The sequence below is a fragment of the Toxorhynchites rutilus genome, chromosome 2 (assembly GCF_029784135.1).
Source record: "Toxorhynchites rutilus septentrionalis strain SRP chromosome 2, ASM2978413v1, whole genome shotgun sequence".
Lineage (NCBI taxonomy): Eukaryota > Metazoa > Arthropoda > Insecta > Diptera > Culicidae > Toxorhynchites > Toxorhynchites rutilus.
This window is the reverse complement of record NC_073745.1, coordinates 159,987,768-160,007,894: the sequence shown is the minus strand read 5'-3', so window position 1 is coordinate 160,007,894 and position 20,127 is coordinate 159,987,768. Positions and strand designations below refer to the sequence as shown.

Sequence of the window (20,127 nt, the reverse complement as noted above, 5' to 3'; positions counted from 1 at the left end):
GAAAACATAGAAAAACTTAGAGCATTTGATGAGAGGAGGGGAATGATTTCAGAAGTAATATGCTATTTTCGCACTGAAATGCATATAAACAATCGATAAAAACTAAATGGACGATAACTTCGTCAAATATGCTTCTTTTCATACACCGCACAAAAAAAATCGCACGAAAAAAACCGCACAAAAACAGGTTTTACTGTAATTGCCTTCGAGGGCGATGCAGCGATTATAGCGATCTTGCAACTTTTCGATACCATTTTTATGGTAATCTTTTGGTTTTCCCGAAATAGGCCTCAGTTTCTGTAATCACTTCATCATCGGTCTTAAATTTCTCCGGTAACCAGGTTTAAATCGAAAATGTCTACCTACGTTACGTACAGAGGGCTTCCCCAAATGAACGATATACCAGAGAAGATCCACAATTACAGATGGTTCATATCCGAGAGAGAGGAGCCAGCTGAATGACAGATAGTTTGCTTTCTTCTTATTCTTTTTACGCATTCTCATCAAGAAAATTCCAATCTGACAATTTCAATCAAGCAAGTTGTTGTCATTCATTCATGAGAAAAGTGTTCAAACTTGACGTGAACCTTTGTTTGTGAGTTCATTGGTGCGTTTTTATCCCCGATTTGATTGTTGACGTAGGACTGAGTCTTACTGGAATATACGGGGGGTAAAACATTTGAATACTGATTATGTAGGAAATAATAAAAGATGTACCAGGTCAGCCCACATCATGGCTTCCAGCAGCATCGGCCCATTCAAACAAGTTTTTGTTTACTTTTGATAATTTCGATATAGTTGTCCTAAAGAATTATTTCGATGATTTCTAAAACAATATGATTGTCGGTGGAGATCTTGTGTGAATTTATGGGTGTTTTTGGCTCAGGTTGACCTATTGCTGCAAGCTCAATGAATCGATTTTAGCAATGTGGGCGATGATTGTATATCCTCCGATGCAATTTGAATATGCAGCGTATGTGGAATATATAAAATAAGTGCTAATCTTCCAATGAAAAGAGTTAACATTGATTTCTCTCAGGTGCATTTTGAGGGAATTTTGTTTGTGTCCGATGGAAATAATAATAGGTTACTAAAAAGGATGCTGTGTCTGCATTTTTAATAGGCAGTGATCACGATTCGGATGAAGATGAGAATTATCCTACCAGTCTCTCGTCATCTTTGCCATGATATTCCTGCCCATCACTGATGGATCATTCATATACAAATTTTAAATTTGACATACATGTCGTTTATCAAGGTAATAGTATCACTGAAGATTCAATCGAATTGACCGATAGTGAAGGTGAACCAATTAGTCTTGTCGACAAAACTAAAAGGGTCAAAATTCTTTCTCCTCTTTATGTGTGATATAATTTGTATACCATTTCCCATGGACAATATATCTGTCGCTTCCAATCAGTCTACATAAATGTTGCGCTCACTCTGCCCTCCCTCACAACACCCACATTTGTTTGACTTTTGCTTTCGGGCAGCCACACCAGCAGTAGCAGCAGCTTTCTTCTTGCTGGTCGCTGCTGGCAGCAGTCTTGGCTTGAGAAAAAGGATCCATAACATTTGTTCATGTTTATGCGAACTTAGGAAATTCGGATCCAAGTAGGATGTGATGAACTTCCTTATGGGGTATTTCAGGAGCTTGACATCTTCATTGTTTGCTGGGGCTTTTGATCATCTGAAAAATAGATGGACATATTTTATAGAAAATGATGACTAAAAACGGAATTATGTATAAATTAAACTTGAATTACATATTAAAACCGAATAAAAATTACAGCTTAAAAGCAACTCAAAATAACCTCCGAACGAGTTGGCTAAATGGTGGTCCGAAGTTTTGTCAGTTGTGCCAACAACCCTTTCGCGTACGATTCGTGATTTTCAAAAGAGCAGACCAAAGGCAGACGCTTTGATGGGTCACGCATCGAGTAATTTCTCTACTCTTTCAGGCGTCTTAGGGCCTTGTGATAAGCAAGCGCACCACGGGAGAGACTCGGTGTTGTACGTTTCGACGCAATCATTCCACATCGAGTAAGACTCGATGTTGTACGTGAAAAAGTTAACACGGGGCTTAACGATATTTTCGTGCTGCGCTTTCCATCCAGTGCGCATTAAGAACGTTTGCACAACATTAGTGTCGGCCCCAGTTCCCAAAGATAATTATTGTAAAAATGGAAATAGTCAGCATTTCAACTAGAAAGAAGTCACATTTTGTATAACATCCGAAAAACAAACCGTATATATTTTTATTTGATTATTTTATAGCTGTCAGTCCCAGTCAGTCAACCTTTTCCTACCAAAAAGCTCAACCTCGGTCCCTTGGGTATTTTTCTATAGGCCGGATCTTCGCTTTCGATCAATAGTCAGAACCATTCTATGATACCAGACATCGAGAAATTCGCGGTTCCCAATTTTTTTTTCCGATAGCACCAGTTTTCCATGTTTCACAAAAAACACTGCGTACGGGATAAACATGTCCACGCTGCTGTTCGCAGTTTTGTGTTCGAATACAAACATGATTTTTTCGTACCTATGTTCGAAAATGTGACATGTTTATATTCGTAGTATGTTTGGACATACGATGTTAAATCCTAATGTTTCACAGGATGTTCGAACATGGTGTACAGTTTCTCTTGCATTTTCACCCCAAGCACCGGCAGTGCGTAGAGTAGAAGAAGCGAATCGGACACCACACCACCACCACTCAACGCGTGGTGTGTTGGTATGTTGACATGGAAAAAATGCTTTCCTATCATGACAATGGGTGATTCGTCTAAAATATTGGGCAAATAAAATAAACCTCTTTATCTGTTCTGAACAAAATAAACGTCGATTAATATCAGAGTTTTTCACAATTGATATCATTATTCTGTGCACGCATCAGTTTATATATTGAATTCATGTAACATTCGCTATTATTAGCTATTTGAATAAGTACTAAAATTGAATAGAGCGTGGCGAAGATGTTTAGTTACCCAAAACAAATTTTGATTAAAATATTTCTATCGAATAATCGCATGCACACATAGCATATGTAGTGCAGTGTAAGTGTAGCTTTTAGTTTTTTCCTTCATTCAGTTTGTGATAACATCGAGAAATTAATGATGTGTTTTAGCCGCTGAAATTTCTCTGCTGGTTCTGCTGTGTGCCTCTGAAGGCTGCATCTAAAAATAATTTTTGGGTATTTATTTTTTTGGTCAGCATTTGTACGACGTCGCCCGCTGTGCAGTCGACTTTATTTGCTAACATGCACGCAAAAAAAAAATCCCATAGAAAGCTTCTTTCTATTTAGAGAATGTTTTCTTTGCACGAAACCAAGGATTATTTAATTAGACTTGCAAAATGCGCATGAACTCATAGCCTCTTAGTTCGTGCAACTTTTGTAATGCAAACTAAAATTCAAGTTCGTTTCTGTGAAAAAGTATTCTACGAAGAAATTTTTTGGGATGAATAATTTCTTACCGTGTATGAAACGAAACGAAACGAAAGGAATGAATAAAGCGACATCGGGTGATATGTTTGTACGTGATGTTCTTGAATTATAAACATCGTGTTTGCTTCCACATGTTTATGTTTGTGTATCATTGTTCGTGTTTGGGATAGACATTCAACACTAGCAAAAATCATGTTCGAATTCAAACAAAAACATGGAATTTTCACATCGCGTGGACATGTGTAAGTGTTTTTCGGAAGACTGGATAGCACGATGCGACAGATCGTTATTCTCAAAATACTCGTGCAAAACTTTTTCGCACACGCACTGTTCTTTCGTCGCCATTCTGCAAACTTTTGCGCATCTGATGAAATCAACTCACAATACACATATAACTATGTCCACGCAAAATTTCAATTAATTTTACCCAACGGACCAAAAGCTAGAGCAATTTGAGTGTGTGCGGATTTTATACGGTACACCCTTTATGGGCCGGAGCATCCGTGTCAGAGGTACCGTAATGCTTTTGAATCCGAACGACATTTCAATCCGGACACTTTTTCATTATATTCAATAACATACCAAAACTTTGACATCTTTTGCATGTTGAATTAATGTGACTGATAGTTACTATTGTATCAATTTAGTGTAGTTTCAAGCATTGTACCTAGCTGTTGCCAAAAAATGGCAAAAGTTAAAATAAATATTTGTGTTCCACAAACCCATGTACGGAATAAAAAGCACTTTCAGAAGATGACTTTAAATTCAGACGGATCAAAAGTTAACGATGAGATTTCTTATTGAAGGAGTTGTATAAGAGTATGTTCACAAAATTATTATCATAGAGTAGATTTCATAACTTTTGTTCATTATTGTTGTTTGGTTTAAGATTATAATAGAATATCAATGAAATAATAAACTCTACATAAAACAATGACTTATTTCTCTTAAACAGTGTTTGGATTTCGATCAAAATCAAATGATACACAATGTGTCATGCAAGTAAACTCTCACGAACATATAACCAAATATGAGAGGATCATTCAGATACTTGTATGAATGTCAGCAATCACTTTTGTAACATTTAGTGATTAAACTAAGAGAGGAACGAAGACTGTTGTTTGCATATTTGAGTTGTATCAAACATGGCACACTATTTTCGAAGCCTGCATACAAGTTTGAACCGCATATATCGTCTCATTTTACTATAGCGAAACCCACTGCACAGACAAGTGTAAAGCAATAAATGATACAAGAAAAATTACGTCATCATTACGTCACCATTTGCGGAGAGCAGCGAATGGGAAAAGAGATAAAACGCGAGAGTTTTTGCTTCTCACTGGAGCGGTGTTGCTAGTAAAACTATGCGGTCTATATGAATATACACATTTCAAGGGATAGCGGCGTGAAAAATGGAAAATATAATCTGACTACCCTTCCCTTAGCCTCTATCGAGCTAAATAATCATATAGTTTGCACTCTCTGAGACTTAAAAATCAGGATCTGCTACATTAGCTGAATATGAATCTTTCGCTTTGCGTTGTCCGTATGATCCTGCTGTTTCATGATGCATGGAGAGGTCGGTATGCATATGTTAGAGGCAAAGAAGAAAATAAGCTTTCTGCACTGAAAGCGTATATGATAGCTTTGCTTGCATGCTGGTGTGCAATGAAGTGCGAGCCGATGCAGAGTTGTCTCGTTCTCTTTTGTGTCGTGATTTGCAGCACATAACAATAATAGAATACCGCTGGGGGAAATGTTTCCTGAAAGATCATATTTGAACGAACGAAAGCGATTTTTTCAATGAGTGGATCATTTGGCAAACACTGCTCTTAAATAAATGTAGCTGACAGATTGTGTCCGAAATTTAAAGCCGGAACCCCGGAATTTAAATCCGTATTTAAAATCACGCCACAATGAAGAAATTTATTAATTTTGAACAAATATAATCTGATTTTGTAGAGTTCTGTGATTAATAACATACATAAGGCATTCATGTATTCTATAGGAACGGTAATTTTCCATGCTATGATATGTCAATATTTTTGAGTAGTTGAAGTTGTCGTCGTAAGCGCTTAAGTGTCTGGATTTCGATTCATTACGATAGTGGAGTGAGAAGAAGGCGGCAACAAAAATTTTTTGAAGGAAACTAATATAATATGTATATATATTTGGGAAAAATAACACAATTATTGGGTTCTAAAACAGCTAAAAATAGAACTGTCGCAAGTGGTCCATTTAAAAAAAAATTCATTCTTCGTTCCTCATTTAATGCTGGTTATTATTTTATGAAGACATTTCAATTCAAATACATATATGACGAACTTCATGCCAACTCGATCGGCCATTGGCAGCACCTTCTCAGATAGTAGTGAAACGTTGTGGGTGTAAAGACATGGGTCATTTAAGCAACTTGGCATACTTGAAATATTCGAAAAATAATTAGACTACTTTTTGGAAAAAGCCAATTTTTTTTCTTAATTTTTTACAGAAATTTATAACTTAAAAACTATGATACTTATAAAATTCTTGTCAAAGGATGAAATATAGGAAATTGTTTAAATATTCACAAAAAATCTTTAAAAAATTGGAAATTTTTTTGCTAAAAACAGTTATTTTTAAAATTAAAATTCATTTTTCTCAAAAACATATTTTTTTGAAATTCCCAAAAATTTATATACATGAATAGCCCTTACCATTTCCAACAAGTCGTCCATACATCGGAAGATAGGTACTTTTACAGGGAAAAAGTTTTTCTAACAACAACTTTTTTATGTTTTCTTTGAAAAAAATACAACTAATCCTAATTTTGTTTAAAGTTAAGATAGCGATATAGTGTATTTGACAAAGTTTTAGATCTTATAAAAATATGAAATTTTGCCGAAGACGTCAACTTTCTATGTGTTATAGTTTTTGGAATATAAGTTATATTTGTATGAAGACTCCTAGAACAAATAATGTTTTGCCTGTAACATTTTTGTGTGTAAATTATCACATTTGACATGTTTTTTTCCTAAGACGAGTTGGCATGAGATTCGTCATATGACGTTTAATATATCCTTATGGTAGTCACGTTTAACCTTCTGATCTTTATATTGCTTTCATCCGCAGTTAACTTGCACCATCAGTGAGAATCCTGCCCAGCGATGTCAACCCGTCGCGCAGGACCTATTCAAGGTCAATCGATGCCCGCCCAGATATCGTTACCGTACGAAAATGAGAAGAAGCAACGCAGCAAATGTATGTCCTTCGTGTGCTTCATGTGGAAAGTGTTCACGTGTATTTTTTCCCACGTGACGCTCGTAGCCATGGTTGTCGCATACTGCTTCCTGGGTGCATTCACGTTTGAGCATCTCGAGGCGGAGAACGAGCGAAATGTGAGTATTTAATCTTTAGATGTTCCCGCTAACAATAACAACGAAAATTGTTAAAATTTACAATGCTCATTAAAACGCTACAGATAATAAAACAATTATGGATCAATTGTAGGATTTAAATTATTATTTTGAAGATTGTTGAACGTTGATCCTACAAAAATACAGACACTCGAGCAGATGAGCATTCGGGGGAGGATACAATTGTATCGAAGCGAATGAAACTGACATAAGTACGCCACAAATTGACTTGAATAACTTTTATACTACTTTGAATGTTATTTCAAATTAATTCGAGTGCGAAAAGCTACTTATACAGAGAGTGCGAGCCAAAAGGAGCCATTTCAGGCAATAAACTTTGTCGGTTTCTTATTGCCCCACGATGCTTTTTTTCCTTACGTAGGCTGTACTTTATACATACCCAACTTGGGGCGAAACGTAAACCAAAATATAAAGTTTGCCGCTTTGGTCGTTGCTGTATTTTTGATTAAGCTATTCCCTCGCGTTTCGAGGTTAATTTAATTGTGTAGTGTGCACCAACGCCCAAATTGCAGATCGTCTTGCCTTCAAATTTTGTTCATCGTAAGTTGCTATGTTTCAAACGACCCTCTGGAATTGGTTATTCCGGAGTCAGTGTTGGCTTCATTACGAGTTTCCACGAGCGAATTCAGCAAAAAGAAATTGCAATTTTCAAATACAAAGAAGCTGACGTGAATCGATTTCATCATTACAAATATTTTCTGGTTCGCTTTACATGTCATTGCAGTGCGGTAATAATTGGTTCGTCTGTTCTTGTCGCTGAAACGAATAATATCATTTCATCTATTTCATTCTTCAAGTTCAATTTATAATATTATATTACAGAGATGAAACTATTGGAAACAATTAGTTTTGATGAAAACTCTCACCGTTTTATATATTTTCTCTGTAAACAATTCCCATCATTTACTCTCATTAAACATTCATTTTGACTGATTCAATATTGAAAAGATAAAAGGCAAGTAAATTCTCAACCACAAACTGATCAAGACGCCCATCAAACGAAGTTTTTGTTTGAGTTTTCTCGCCAATCTGAATCAATATTTTATCTCAACCACCAAACGAAAACGGAAATACGAACACTGAAAAAATACGAGCAAAAAGCAGATCTTCTATCCACGAAAGTCCGGTATGAGGATGCGCTTGGCTTACGAAATTGAATTGTCGTTGCACGGGACGATTTTTTTGCATCCTTTTTCCTGAAATTTCAATCATCACAAATTCAAACATTCCGGTTAGATCGAAACGCTTTCCTGACAATTGTGAGATGGCGACAGAGGGCGGCTTCCTGTGGTTTCCTGTGGCACAAGCGATTCGCCAGGGTATATGGCAAGAAATTGTACACTTTTTGCAAGTGAGCAAATTATGTTATGTTTTTCTTTCTTTTTAGACAGCTCAACATAACGATACCCATGGAATGAGTAAACGTCGATTCTGAACGCTATTCGGAAGGTTGGTGTTTTGTAAATTTCTGCTTTCGGGGCTGAGTGGTCGAAAGCTTCAGGATGTTTTGCACAGCTAGTGCAAGTAGTGCGAGTAATTTTCTAGAGTATCTTTGAAAAATGACGTATTTATTTAAATCAATTATTTTCTGAAACGTGTTATTTATAGAGCAGTTTCATTCCAAATCAGCCGGCTGCTGACTCGAGCCTCTTTGATTTTTTTAATTTGATACTTATTATGATAGATGTTTTATAAAGTTGTTGGAAATTGATGAACTGTTTAGGAAAAACAACATTTTAAATGCACTGGTGAAAAATCTTACTCAAAAATAGAATTGATTATTAAAAGCCTTTATATCTCTAAACAACGCATCCTTTCTATTTTTTTGCATATTTTTTTTGGAAAACCCTTCGAATTTAACAAAATTTATCTACAGTAGAACCGTAACAAACTCACCAAAATGGAGATATCAATTTTTGAAAATTTATTAAATTTCAATACTTTGTGAAATCATAACAATTTGAGAAAAGTAACATAAAAAATGGAATCTACAAGCGATTCAAACAGAAAATCTACATATAGCGTTTTATTATTGGACCAACGGTTCTCATGTCGGAACCTTAGTCATGATGTCCAGTGATATCCATTATAATTATATTAAACTAGCTGACCCGGCAAACTTCGTCCCGCCTAAAATTTATGTTTTGTTATCAATGCCTTCGAACATTCACGTTTTCTTACTAAGCGCATGTTCATGAGTCCAATCGCAGAACTGTTCATTGATTGATCTTCTAATCGACTCTGTTGAATTAACCTTTTACTATAAAATTCCTAGTATTTCTATCTAAACTCATCATTATAATATCAGATTATTTTCAGACACAATTTTCGTTCAAGTTTTTTCAACCACTTGCAAATAACATGTTTCTCCGTTACATGGAATAAATGTTTTATACAGAAAATATGATAGAATAAAGACAGCCCTAAGTTGGACAATTTCTTCCTCGAGTTCTGCTCTCATCTTTTTATTTGGTATAGATAGAAGAAGATATTGGAGTGCGTCTCATCACATTAAAATCCATTTCCAGTTTCGACCAAAGATCGGTTTCGCTAGCGCAAACATCAAATGGACTACAGCCCTTGTCACTATGTTGATTTTCCGAATTTCCCCTTTTTCCTTCAGAGTCTTCCGAAAATTTTCAATTGTTATGTTTGGTTGGGATGTTTTTGGTTGAAATATTTGTAATATTTTTATGGGACCCCCACTCCTTTCCAGAGGAGAGAGGGATGTCTTACCATTATAGAAATATTTATTGCACCCTAAAACCTTCACAGGCCAAATTTGGTTTCGTTTGCTTGATTAATTCTCGAGTAATGCAGAAATTTGTGTTTCATTTGTTTGGCAGACCCCGCTCCTCCCTTAGAGAGGGGGGGTGGAGTATCTAACCACCATAGAATCATTTATTGCACCTTAAAACCTCCACATGCAATTAATTCTCGAGTAACGCAGAAATTTGTGTTTCATTTGTATGGCAGCCACCCCTTAGAGAGGGGGGGGGGGTAGGAGAGTCTAACCAGCATAGAAACATTTATTGCACCCTTAAACCTCCATATGCCAAATTTCGTTTCATTTGCTTGATTAATTCTTGAGTAATGTAGAAATTTGAGTTTCATTTGTATGGCAGCCCCCCCTTAGAGAGGGGGGTGGAGAGTCTAAACACCATAGAAACATTTATTGCATCCTAAAACCTCAATATGCCTAATTTGGTTTCATTTGTTCGAATAATTCTCGAGTAATAGAGAAATTTGTGTTCCATTTGTGAGGCAGCCCACCCTTAGAGAGGGGGAGGGGTCTCAAACTATCACGAAAACCTTTCCCGGCCCCAAAAACCCCTACATACCAATTTTAATGTTGATCGGTTCAGTAGTTTCCGAGTCTATAAGAATCAGACTGACAGACAGACAGAAATCCATTTTTATATATATAGATTGGCTATATCTCGAGAAGTCCTAGGATAAAACGTTCCATATAGTTTTCCATGTTGAATCTCATGTAGATTTCAATTTTTATGTTACTTTTCTTAAATGGTTACGATTTCACAATGAATTGAATTTTAAAAAAAATATAAAATTGTTTTTTTTTAAATTTATTTATTTGCACGAAAAACTTAAAAAAACTAAAAAAACTCGCTAAACTGTAAAGGGTTTCATACATAATAATGTATAATAAAAATATACAAAAAAATATCGAAGGTGGGGTGTTTTGAAATATGAAAGTTTTTAATATCAAATTCAATTTTTGAGTAAGAGTAACTCAAATACAGAGGAGGCGATCTGGCGTAGTGGTAACATCCATGCCTCTCACGCTGAAGGTCACGAGTTCAATTCTCACTCCCGACATTCTTCCAAAAATGGAAGTACAAGTGACGAACCAGCCAAAATGAGTTGAAAATCACTATAATACAGATAAAAAAAAAAAAAAAAAAATGTTGGAGGCTGGCTTTATTCTCTTTTTGAAAGTGGTGCGCGACCGAGACGCAGAGGATACAATTCAGACAGATTTATCACACACGCCACACAGCAGCGGCAAGTATAAGTTTATTTTTCTTTTGTCCTCCTATCATTCCTTCTACCATCTGTGCTCGATTTACACCATTGTTCATCTGTGTGTTTACCAAATCGGCAAACGTTGGCATTAGGGGTGTCTATTTTTTCTTGGTTACATTACCGTTGAAATTTTATTGGAACTTTTTTTCATTTTAGAATTTTATATAAATAAAATAAATTAATTTAAATATTATCCGCAGCATAACCTTATAATATTTTTTTTGACTTATTCATTTTGATAATTATTATATTCTGTTCATATCGAACAGTTGGCCGATTTTTCTAATATGGCTGAGGGCGGAAAGGACCCCCCGTTGACGCAATTGAATATTTCTGATACCGAACCTCCTCCTGAAGTGCAGGAGGATGAAGCAGAAATTGAGGTAGAAAATTCTGTTTACGAAGTTGATAGTTCCGAAGATGAGGAAATCGACGAGAAACTGGATTTTCGTCCTAAAGAATACCCTGAAGGCTCCAAAGGCCCATTCATTGTGTACTTTAGACGAAAATCCAAACCTCTCAATGTCATTCGTATCTCGAAGGAACTAACTCAACATTTTTCTGACGTTACCGAAATTACACGGATGGGGCCAGACAAACTACGAGTTGTCGTCTCAAGCAGGACCCAAGCGAACAAAATAACGCGCTGCGACCTCTTTGCGATTGAGTATCGTGTATACGTACCCTGTTTCAACGTCGAAATAGACGGCGTAATAACCGAAAAGGGTTTGACCCGAAAAGAGATAATCGATGGTGTCGGTCGCTTCAAGAACTCCACACTAAAAACTGTGAAGATTCTTGCATGCGATCGACTGAAATCTGTGTCAATGACAAAAGAATTCTCAATCGGACAAACTCTTTTCGTGTGACTTTTGAGGGTTCCGCCCTTCCAAATTACGTTGCAATAGGGGCACTTCGTTTACCTGTTCGATTGTTTGTACCCCGGGTAATGAAATGCAACAAATGTATGCAACTCGGTCACACGGCCGCCTATTGTTGCAATAAAAAACGTTGCGCAGATTGTGGAGAGAGCCATGATGAGAATCCTTGCGCGAAAGAGCACAAATGTCTTCATTGCGGCGGGACTCCTCATGATCTTATTCAATGCCCGGTGTACAAATAACGAGGGGAAAAACTCAAGCGTTCCTTAAAGGAACGTTCCAAGCGGACTTTTGCAGAAATGCTTAAGAGTTCCGTGCCAACAACACAGGACAATCCCTACTCCATTCTGCAGAACGACGAGCCTGTTGCTGACGCTCCCAATGCCGGATGTTCCGGTACATCGCAGGGTGCCATCAGGAAAAGAAAAATTACTTCTTTTCCATCACTCCCCAGAAAGAATACCGAAACTTCCCAAGTTGGAATGAAGCCTCGAACTGAACGTGCTGAGAATAAGCCGAAGCAAGTACCTCCCGGTTTACGTGGTCATGCTACCAACCAGGGGTCCTCAGCACTTCCCGGAACAACAACGAACACGTCTGTTCCATTTTCGCGGTCGAAGCAACAGCCACTACCTGGCCTGCTTGCGCTTTCAGACCTTGTGGATAACATTTTAAATGCTTTAAATATAAATGATCCTCTTAAAAGCATAGTATTATGTTTGCTTCCGGTTGTGAGAACATTTTTGAAAGAAAAATGTGGCTTTTTAGCAGCGTTCATTTCCCTCGATGCCTAATTCAGCGCAAGAGGTCAAGGATTTGACCACTGTCATACAGTGGAATTGCAGAAGCATCATCCCTAAACTAGACCAATTTAAATTTTTAGTTCACAGTTCTAACTGTGATGTATTTTCTCTCTGTGAAACATGGCTTTATTCAGCCGACGAGCTGAATTTTCACGATTTCAACATTATTCGCCTAGATCGTAACGACTCGTTTGGTGGCGTACTATTGGGGATCAAAAAACGTCACTTCTTCTATAGAGTCACTATCCCATCGATTACAGGCATTGAAGTTGTCGCTTGCCAGATACAAATCAATGGCAAAGAACTCTGCATTGCTTCGATATATATTCCTCCCAGGACTACGGTAGGCCGCCATCAGTTCTTTGATATTATCGAGGCATTGCCGGAGCCGCGGTTAATCTTAGGTGACTTCAACTCCCATGGAACAGCATGGGGGTCACTCTACGATGACAACCGTGCCACGTTGATTTATGATCTGTGCGACAACTTCAACATGACAGTTTTAAATACTGGGGAAGCAACTAGGATAGCCAACCCTCCTGCACGGGCAAGTATGCTAGACATATCACTTTGCTCTTCTTCGTTATCCCTGGATTGCACATGGAAGGTAATCCAAGATCCCCACGGTAGTGATCACCTACCAATAATTTTATCGATCGCCAATGAATCAAAATCTAGTGAGTCAGTCGATATTGCGTATGACCTCACGAAGAATATTGACTGGAGAAAATTTGCAGAATTAATATCTGAAGCAATCATTTCGATGCATGAACTTCCTCCCCTTGAAGAGTATAATTTTATATCAAGTTTGATTTACGATAGCGCACTTCAAGCTCAAAAGAAACGTGTTCCTGCTACCACTTTCCGACGTCGTCCTCCGTCACTTTGGTGGGACAAGGAATGTTCAAAGGTCTACCTTGAAAAAACATCCGCTTTCAAAAAATTCAGGAAAACTGGATTAGTGGAATGGTTTCGAAAGTACCAAGCTCTAGAAGCCAAACTAAAAGGTCTGATTAAAGCAAAAAAGCGTGGATATTGGCGGAAGTTCGTCAATGGTTTGTCAAGGGAGACCGCTATGAGTACTCTTTGGAATACGGCTAGGAGAATGCGTGGCTGGAACCATACCAATGAAAGCGAGGAATACTCTGACCGTTGGATTTTCAAATTTTCAAGGAAGGTTTGTCCCGATTCTGTTCCTGCACAAAGCGTCGTACGCGATATTCCGCTCCAATGCGATTATGAGAATTTTTCGATGGTAGAATTCTCAATTGCCCTCCTCTCATGTAACAATTCAGCTCCGGGGTCGGACAAGATTAAATTCAACTTGTTGAAGAATCTTCCCGACTTGGCAAAACAGCGTTTGCTGAACTTGTTCAACAAGTTTCTGGAGCTGAATATTGTCCCGCATGACTGGAGACAAGTGAGAGTGATAGCCATACGAAAACCCAACAAGCCGGCTTGCGATCACAACTCGTATAGGCCGATTGCAATGTTATCCTGTATTCGCAAATTGTTAGAGAAAATGATTCTACTTCGTTTAGACAAGTGGGTCGAAACGAACAATTTGCTGTCAAATACGCAGTTTGGCTTCCGCCGAGGTAAAGGGACGAATGATTGTCTCGCGCTGCTATCTTCTGAAATCCAAATCGCATTTGCTCGCAAAGAACAAATGGCTTCCGTTTTTCTCGATATCAAAGGGGCATTTGATTCAGTTTCCATGGAAATTCTCTCAGAGAAGCTTCATAATCGTGGACTTTCACCAATTCTGAATAATTTCATGTACAATTTACTGTCAGAAAAGCACATGAATTTCTCTCATGGCAACTCAAAATCTTCTCGTTACAGTTTTATGGGCCTACCGCAAGACTCCTGCCTAAGCCCCCTCTTGTACAGTTTTTACGTCAATGATATGGATGATTGTCTAACTAGAGACTGCACGCTGATACAACTTGCAGACGATGGAGTTATTTCCATCACGGGTACTAATCCCGTCGCTCTGCAAAAGTCGTTGCAAGATACCATGAACAATCTGTTCACGTGGGCCCTCAAGTTGGGTATCGAATTCTCTACGGAGAAAACTGAAATGGTCGTTTTTTCTAGGAAGCACGAACCCGCCCAATTCCAGCTTTACCTATCCGGCAAAACGATCCAACACTCTATGTTTTTCAAATACCTGGGTGTATATTTTGATTCTAAATGTACCTGGGGGAGACACATTGCGTATTTGAAACAGAAATGCCAGCAAAGAATCAATTTTCTCCAAACAATAACCGGAACATGGTGGGGTGCCCATCCAGGAGACCTCATTCAGTTGTACAAAACAACGATATTATCAGTGTTAGAATATGGCAGTTTTTGCTTCCGATCAGCTGCCAGGATTCATATTCTCAAGCTGGAGAGAATACAATATCGTTGCTTGCGTATAGCCATGGGGTGTTTGCATTCGACACATACGATGAGTCTCGAAGTTTTGGCAGGAGTACCCCCGCTTACTCTTCGGTTCACAGAATTATCCTACAGATTTCTCATCCGTTGCAAGATCATGAATCCATTGGTGATTGATAACTTCGAAAACCTACTCCAACTGACTCCTCAGTCAAGTTTTATGTCTTTATACCATGAGTACCTTACCCACGACGTGCACCCTTCACCAGGCATCTCCAACCAAGTTTGCTTCCCATACTTCTGCAATTCCTCTGTCATTTTTGATCTGTCCATGAGACAAAAAATCTATGGAATCCCAGATCACCTACGCTCCGATTCTATTCCGCCGATATTTTCGGCAGAATATGGGAAAGTTGGATCTGATAAAATGTTCTTTACTGACGGTTCATTCATAAACGGGTCCACTGGCTTCGGCATCTTCAATGAAAATTCCAGAGCCTCTTTCAAACTCAAAGATCCTTGTTCCGTGTATGTCGCTGAACTGGGTGCGATATATTACGCATTAGGGATCATTGAAACATTGCCCATCGACCACTATTTTATTTTTTCAGACAGTCTCAGCTCAATAGAGGCAATCCGCTCAATGAAAGTTGATAAACGCTCATCTTATTTCCTAACAAGAATAAGACATCTATTGAGTGTTTTGGTCGAAAAATTATTCAAGATTACCTTAGCATGGGTTCCCTCTCATTGCTCGATTCCGGGGAATGAGAAAGCGGACTCGCTAGCTAAGGTGGGCGCTTCAGAAGGCACACTTTTTGGAAGGCAAATTGCCTATAATGAATTTTTTCACATTCCTCGTCATGACACACTCGTTAGTTGGCAGCGCATGTGGAGTGAAGATGAGTTCGGTCGCTGGTTACACACGATTATCCCTAAGGTTTCGACGAAAGCTTGGTTTAAGGGATTGAATGTCGGTCGTGATTTCATTCGCGTGATATCTCGGCTTATGTCCAATCACTACAACCTAAACGCGCATCTCTATCGCATTGGGCTCGCAGCAAACAATCTTTGTGATTGTGGCGATGGCTACCACGACATCGAGCATGTTGTCTGGTCGTGTATCCGGTTCCATGCTGCTCGTTCTCAGCTCTCTAGAGCACTGAGAGCAAAAGGCAGACAATCGGATATCCCCGTCCGGGATATCTTAGGTAGCCGGGATCCTGATCTTCTGCTTCATCTATACCTGTTCCTCAGAAACGCCGATGTCAACGTTTAATGATGTTTCCTTCGTTGTGTCCCCGTTTCATATCCCTCCTATCCGATCGATAAACTTTTACTTAGTCGCGGCAATACATACACACACTCTTTACAGATGCACGGGCCAAAGGTTGTGCAGTCCACTGATCATTCAACAAGAGCCAAAGGTTGTACCGCTCATGACAACTCTACACGAACTGATGATTGCGCCGGCTAGTGACCATTCTATCCTGGATTCCTCGAGTCGAGAAAGACGCACCACGCTAGATATGGGGTACAGACTAGGGGGCCGTTGCTGATTAATGGTCAGCTGCATCCCAATAGGAAGTAGCCCGTGTCGGGCACACGTATAGAGCATCGAAGACTGCAACATACCAATTATGAGAACACTTGTAATACTAACCTCGAGCCAACCGCGAGTAATCGGTTACATATTACTAACATAGTTGTAAGACAAAAATTGTCAAAATATTGGACTCCCGGCCCCGTCAGGCTAACGCCACATGTGCCTTAATAAAAAATATATTTTGGATAAAAAAAAAAAAAAACATTGCATTTAAAATGTTATTTTGTTTAAAATGGTTAAATCATTTTCTATCAACTTTGTCGAACATATTTTATTCAGACATCTGGATTTTGAGCTACGAATTTTTGAGATAAAGATCAATGATTCGTTGTAAGCGCGTAGTTCTAGTTGTATTTATTGTATCGAGTCATACTATAGCTTGTTGGAAAGGTATTTTTGCGCGCTATAATATAGTCCTTGACAGTGTTTTGTTTGGTTAAGTCGTTTGTGAGTTATAGTGTCGCAAATATGGAGCAAAATAAAGAGAAAATCCGACATATTTTACAGTACTACTAGGACAAAGGCAAAAATGCATCTCAAGCTGCCAATAAAATTTGTGCAGTTTATGGACCCGATACAGTTTCCATTTCCACCGCACAACGATGGTTTCAACGTTTTCGTTCTGGTGTAGAGGTCGTCGAAGATGCGCCACGCTCCGGAAGGCCTATCGTCGAAAATTGCGACAAAATCGCTGAATTAGCCGAGAAAGACCGGCATAGTAGCAGCCGTAGCATCGGCCAAGAGCTGGGGATAAGTCATCAAACCGTTATTAACCATTTGAAGAAGCTTGGATTCACAAAGAAGCTCGATGTATGGGTGCCACACACGTTGACACAAAAAAACATCTTTGACCGTATCGACGCGTGTGAATCGCTGCTGAATCGCAACAAAATCGACCCGTTTCTGAAGCGGATGGTGACTGGCGATGAAAAGTGGGTCACTTACGACAACGTGAAGCGCAAATGGTCGTGGTCGAAGCCCGCTGAAGCGGCTCAGACGGTGGCCAAGCCCTCATTAACGGCCAGGAAGGTTCTGCTGTGTGTTTGGTGGGATTGTCAAGGAATAATCTATTATGAGCTGCTTCCCTATGGCCAAACGCTCAATTCGGACCTGTACTGTCAACAACTGGACCGCTTGAAGGTAGTACTCATGAAGAAGAGGCCATCTTTGATAAACAGAGGCCGCATTGTCTTCCATCAGGACAACGCCAGGCCACACACTTCTTTGGTGACGCGCCAGAAGCTCGGATGGGAGGTTCTTTTGCATCCGCCGTATAGTCCGGACCTTGCACCAAGTGACTACCACCTGTTTTTGTCCATGGCGAACGAGCTATGGTGTCTATGGTGGTAAGACACTCCACCCCCTCTTCAAGAGGGGGCTGCCATACAAAGAAGCACAACTTTCTGCATTACTCGAGAATTAATCACGCAAATGGAACGAAATTTGGTTTGTGGAGGTTTTAGGGTGCAACAAATGTTTCTATGGTGGTAAGACACTCCACCACCCTCTCAAAGGGGGGGGGGGTCTCCATATAAATGAAACACAAATTTCTACATTACTCAAGAATTAAGCAAATGCAACCGAATGCATCTGGGTGGTTTAGGGTGCAATAAATGTTTCTATTGTGGTTGGATACTCCACCCCTCTCTCTAAGGAGGGAGAGGGTTTGCCATACAAATGGAACCCAAATTTCTGCATTAATTATTGAAGCAAACGAAACCAAATAAGGTATATGGAGGTTTTAGGGCGCAATAAATGTTTTCACGGTGGTTAGACACTCCACCCCCCTATCTAAGGGGGACTGCCATACAAATGAAACACAAATTTCTGCATTACTCGAGAATTAATCAAGCAAACGAAACCAAATTTGGCATGTGGAGGTTATAGGGTACAATAAATGATTCTATGGTGGTTGGATACTTCTTCTCCCTCTCTTAGGGTGGACTGTCATACAAATGAAAAACAAATTTCTGCATAACTCGAAAACTAATCAAGCAAATGGAGCCAAATTTGGCATGTGAAGATTTTAGGGGGCACGACACGTTTCTATGGTCAATAGACACTCCTCCCCCTTCTCTAAAGGGGAGAAGAGAGAGGGGTCTGTGTCCGAAAATAATCTGATATTTTAATGATGAGTTTTGGTTGAAGTACTAGGATTATTTTAGTAAAAGGTAAATTCAACGGGGTCGATTAGAAGATCAATCAATGAACAGTTCTGCGATTGGACTCATGAACATGCGCTTAGTAAGAAAACGTGAATGTTTGAAGGTATTGATAACAAAAAACAAATTTTGGGCGGGACGAAGTTTGCCGGGTCAGCTAGTTATTGATAAAGGTGCCAATCAGCGGAAAGAATACTGATATATACTAGGCTGTCAAAAAAGTCCTGCGGTATTTTTTTTAATTTTCATTTGTTCATAAAATTAGTTACAATCATCTGTTTTAAGTCAAATATGCGCCGTTTTGTTCGATGACTTGTTCCCAACGAGATGCCAACTTCATAATACCCCTGTTATAGAAGCTCACTTCCTTATTGGCAAAAAACTCGGATAGCCAATTTTCACAGGCCTCTTTTGTGGCTAACTTCTGACTACCTAGCTCGTTCGCCATGGACAAAAACAGGTGGTAGTCACTTGGTGCAAGGTCCGGACTATACGGCGGATGCAAAAGAACCTCCCATCCGAGCTCCCGGAGCTTCTGGCGCGTCACCAAAGAAGTGTGTGGCCTGGCGTTGTCCTGATGGAAGACAATGCGGCCTTTATCAAAGATGGCCTCTTCTTCATGAGTACTACCTTCAAGCGGTCCAGTTGTTGGCAGTACAGGTCCGAATTGAGCGTTTGGCCATAGGGAAGCAGCTCATAATAGATTATTCCTTGACAATCCCACCAAACACACAGCAGAACCTTCCTGGCCGTTAATGAGGGCTTGGCCACCGTCTGAGCCGCTTCAGCGGGCTTCGACCACGACCGTTTGCGCTTCACGTTGTCGTAAGTGACCCACTTTTCATCGCTAGTCACCATCCGCTTCAGAAACGGGTCGATTTTGTTGCGATTCAGCAGCGATTCACATGCGTCGATACGGTCAAAGATGTTTTTTTGCGTCAACGTGTGTGGCACCCATACATCGAGCTTCTTTGTGAATCCAAGCTTCTTCAAATGGTTAATAACGTTTTGATGACTTATCCCCAGCTCTTGGCCGATGCTACGGCTGCTACTATGCCGGTCTTTCTCGGCTAATTCAGCGATTTTGTCGCAATTTTCGACGACAGGCCTTCCGGAGCGTGGCGCATCTTCGACGACCTCTACACCAGAACGAAAACGTTGAAACCATCGTTGTGCGGTGGAAATGGAAATTGTATCGGGTCCATGAACTGCACAAATTTTATTGGCAGCTTGAGATGCATTTTTGCCTTTGTCCTAGTAGTACTGTAAAATATGTCGGATTTTCTCTTTATTTTGCTCCATATTTGCGACACTATAACTCACAAACGACTTAACCAAACAAAACACTGTCAAGGACTATATTATAGCGCGCAAAAATACCT

The 20,127-nt window shown here is 39.3% G+C and overlaps 1 protein-coding gene across 1 annotated transcript in view; it reads left to right on the top strand.

Annotated features, from left to right (window-relative positions):
* The window catches only part of LOC129769404 (uncharacterized), a 252,079-nt gene that overhangs the window by 34,584 nt on the left and 197,368 nt on the right, over positions 1-20,127 (top strand). The window contains exon 2 of the mRNA XM_055771667.1: positions 6,557-6,822. Within this exon, the coding sequence (XP_055627642.1) occupies positions 6,592-6,822 (231 nt within the window). The 5' untranslated portion in view covers positions 6,557-6,591. The remainder of the gene's footprint in view (positions 1-6,556; positions 6,823-20,127) is intronic.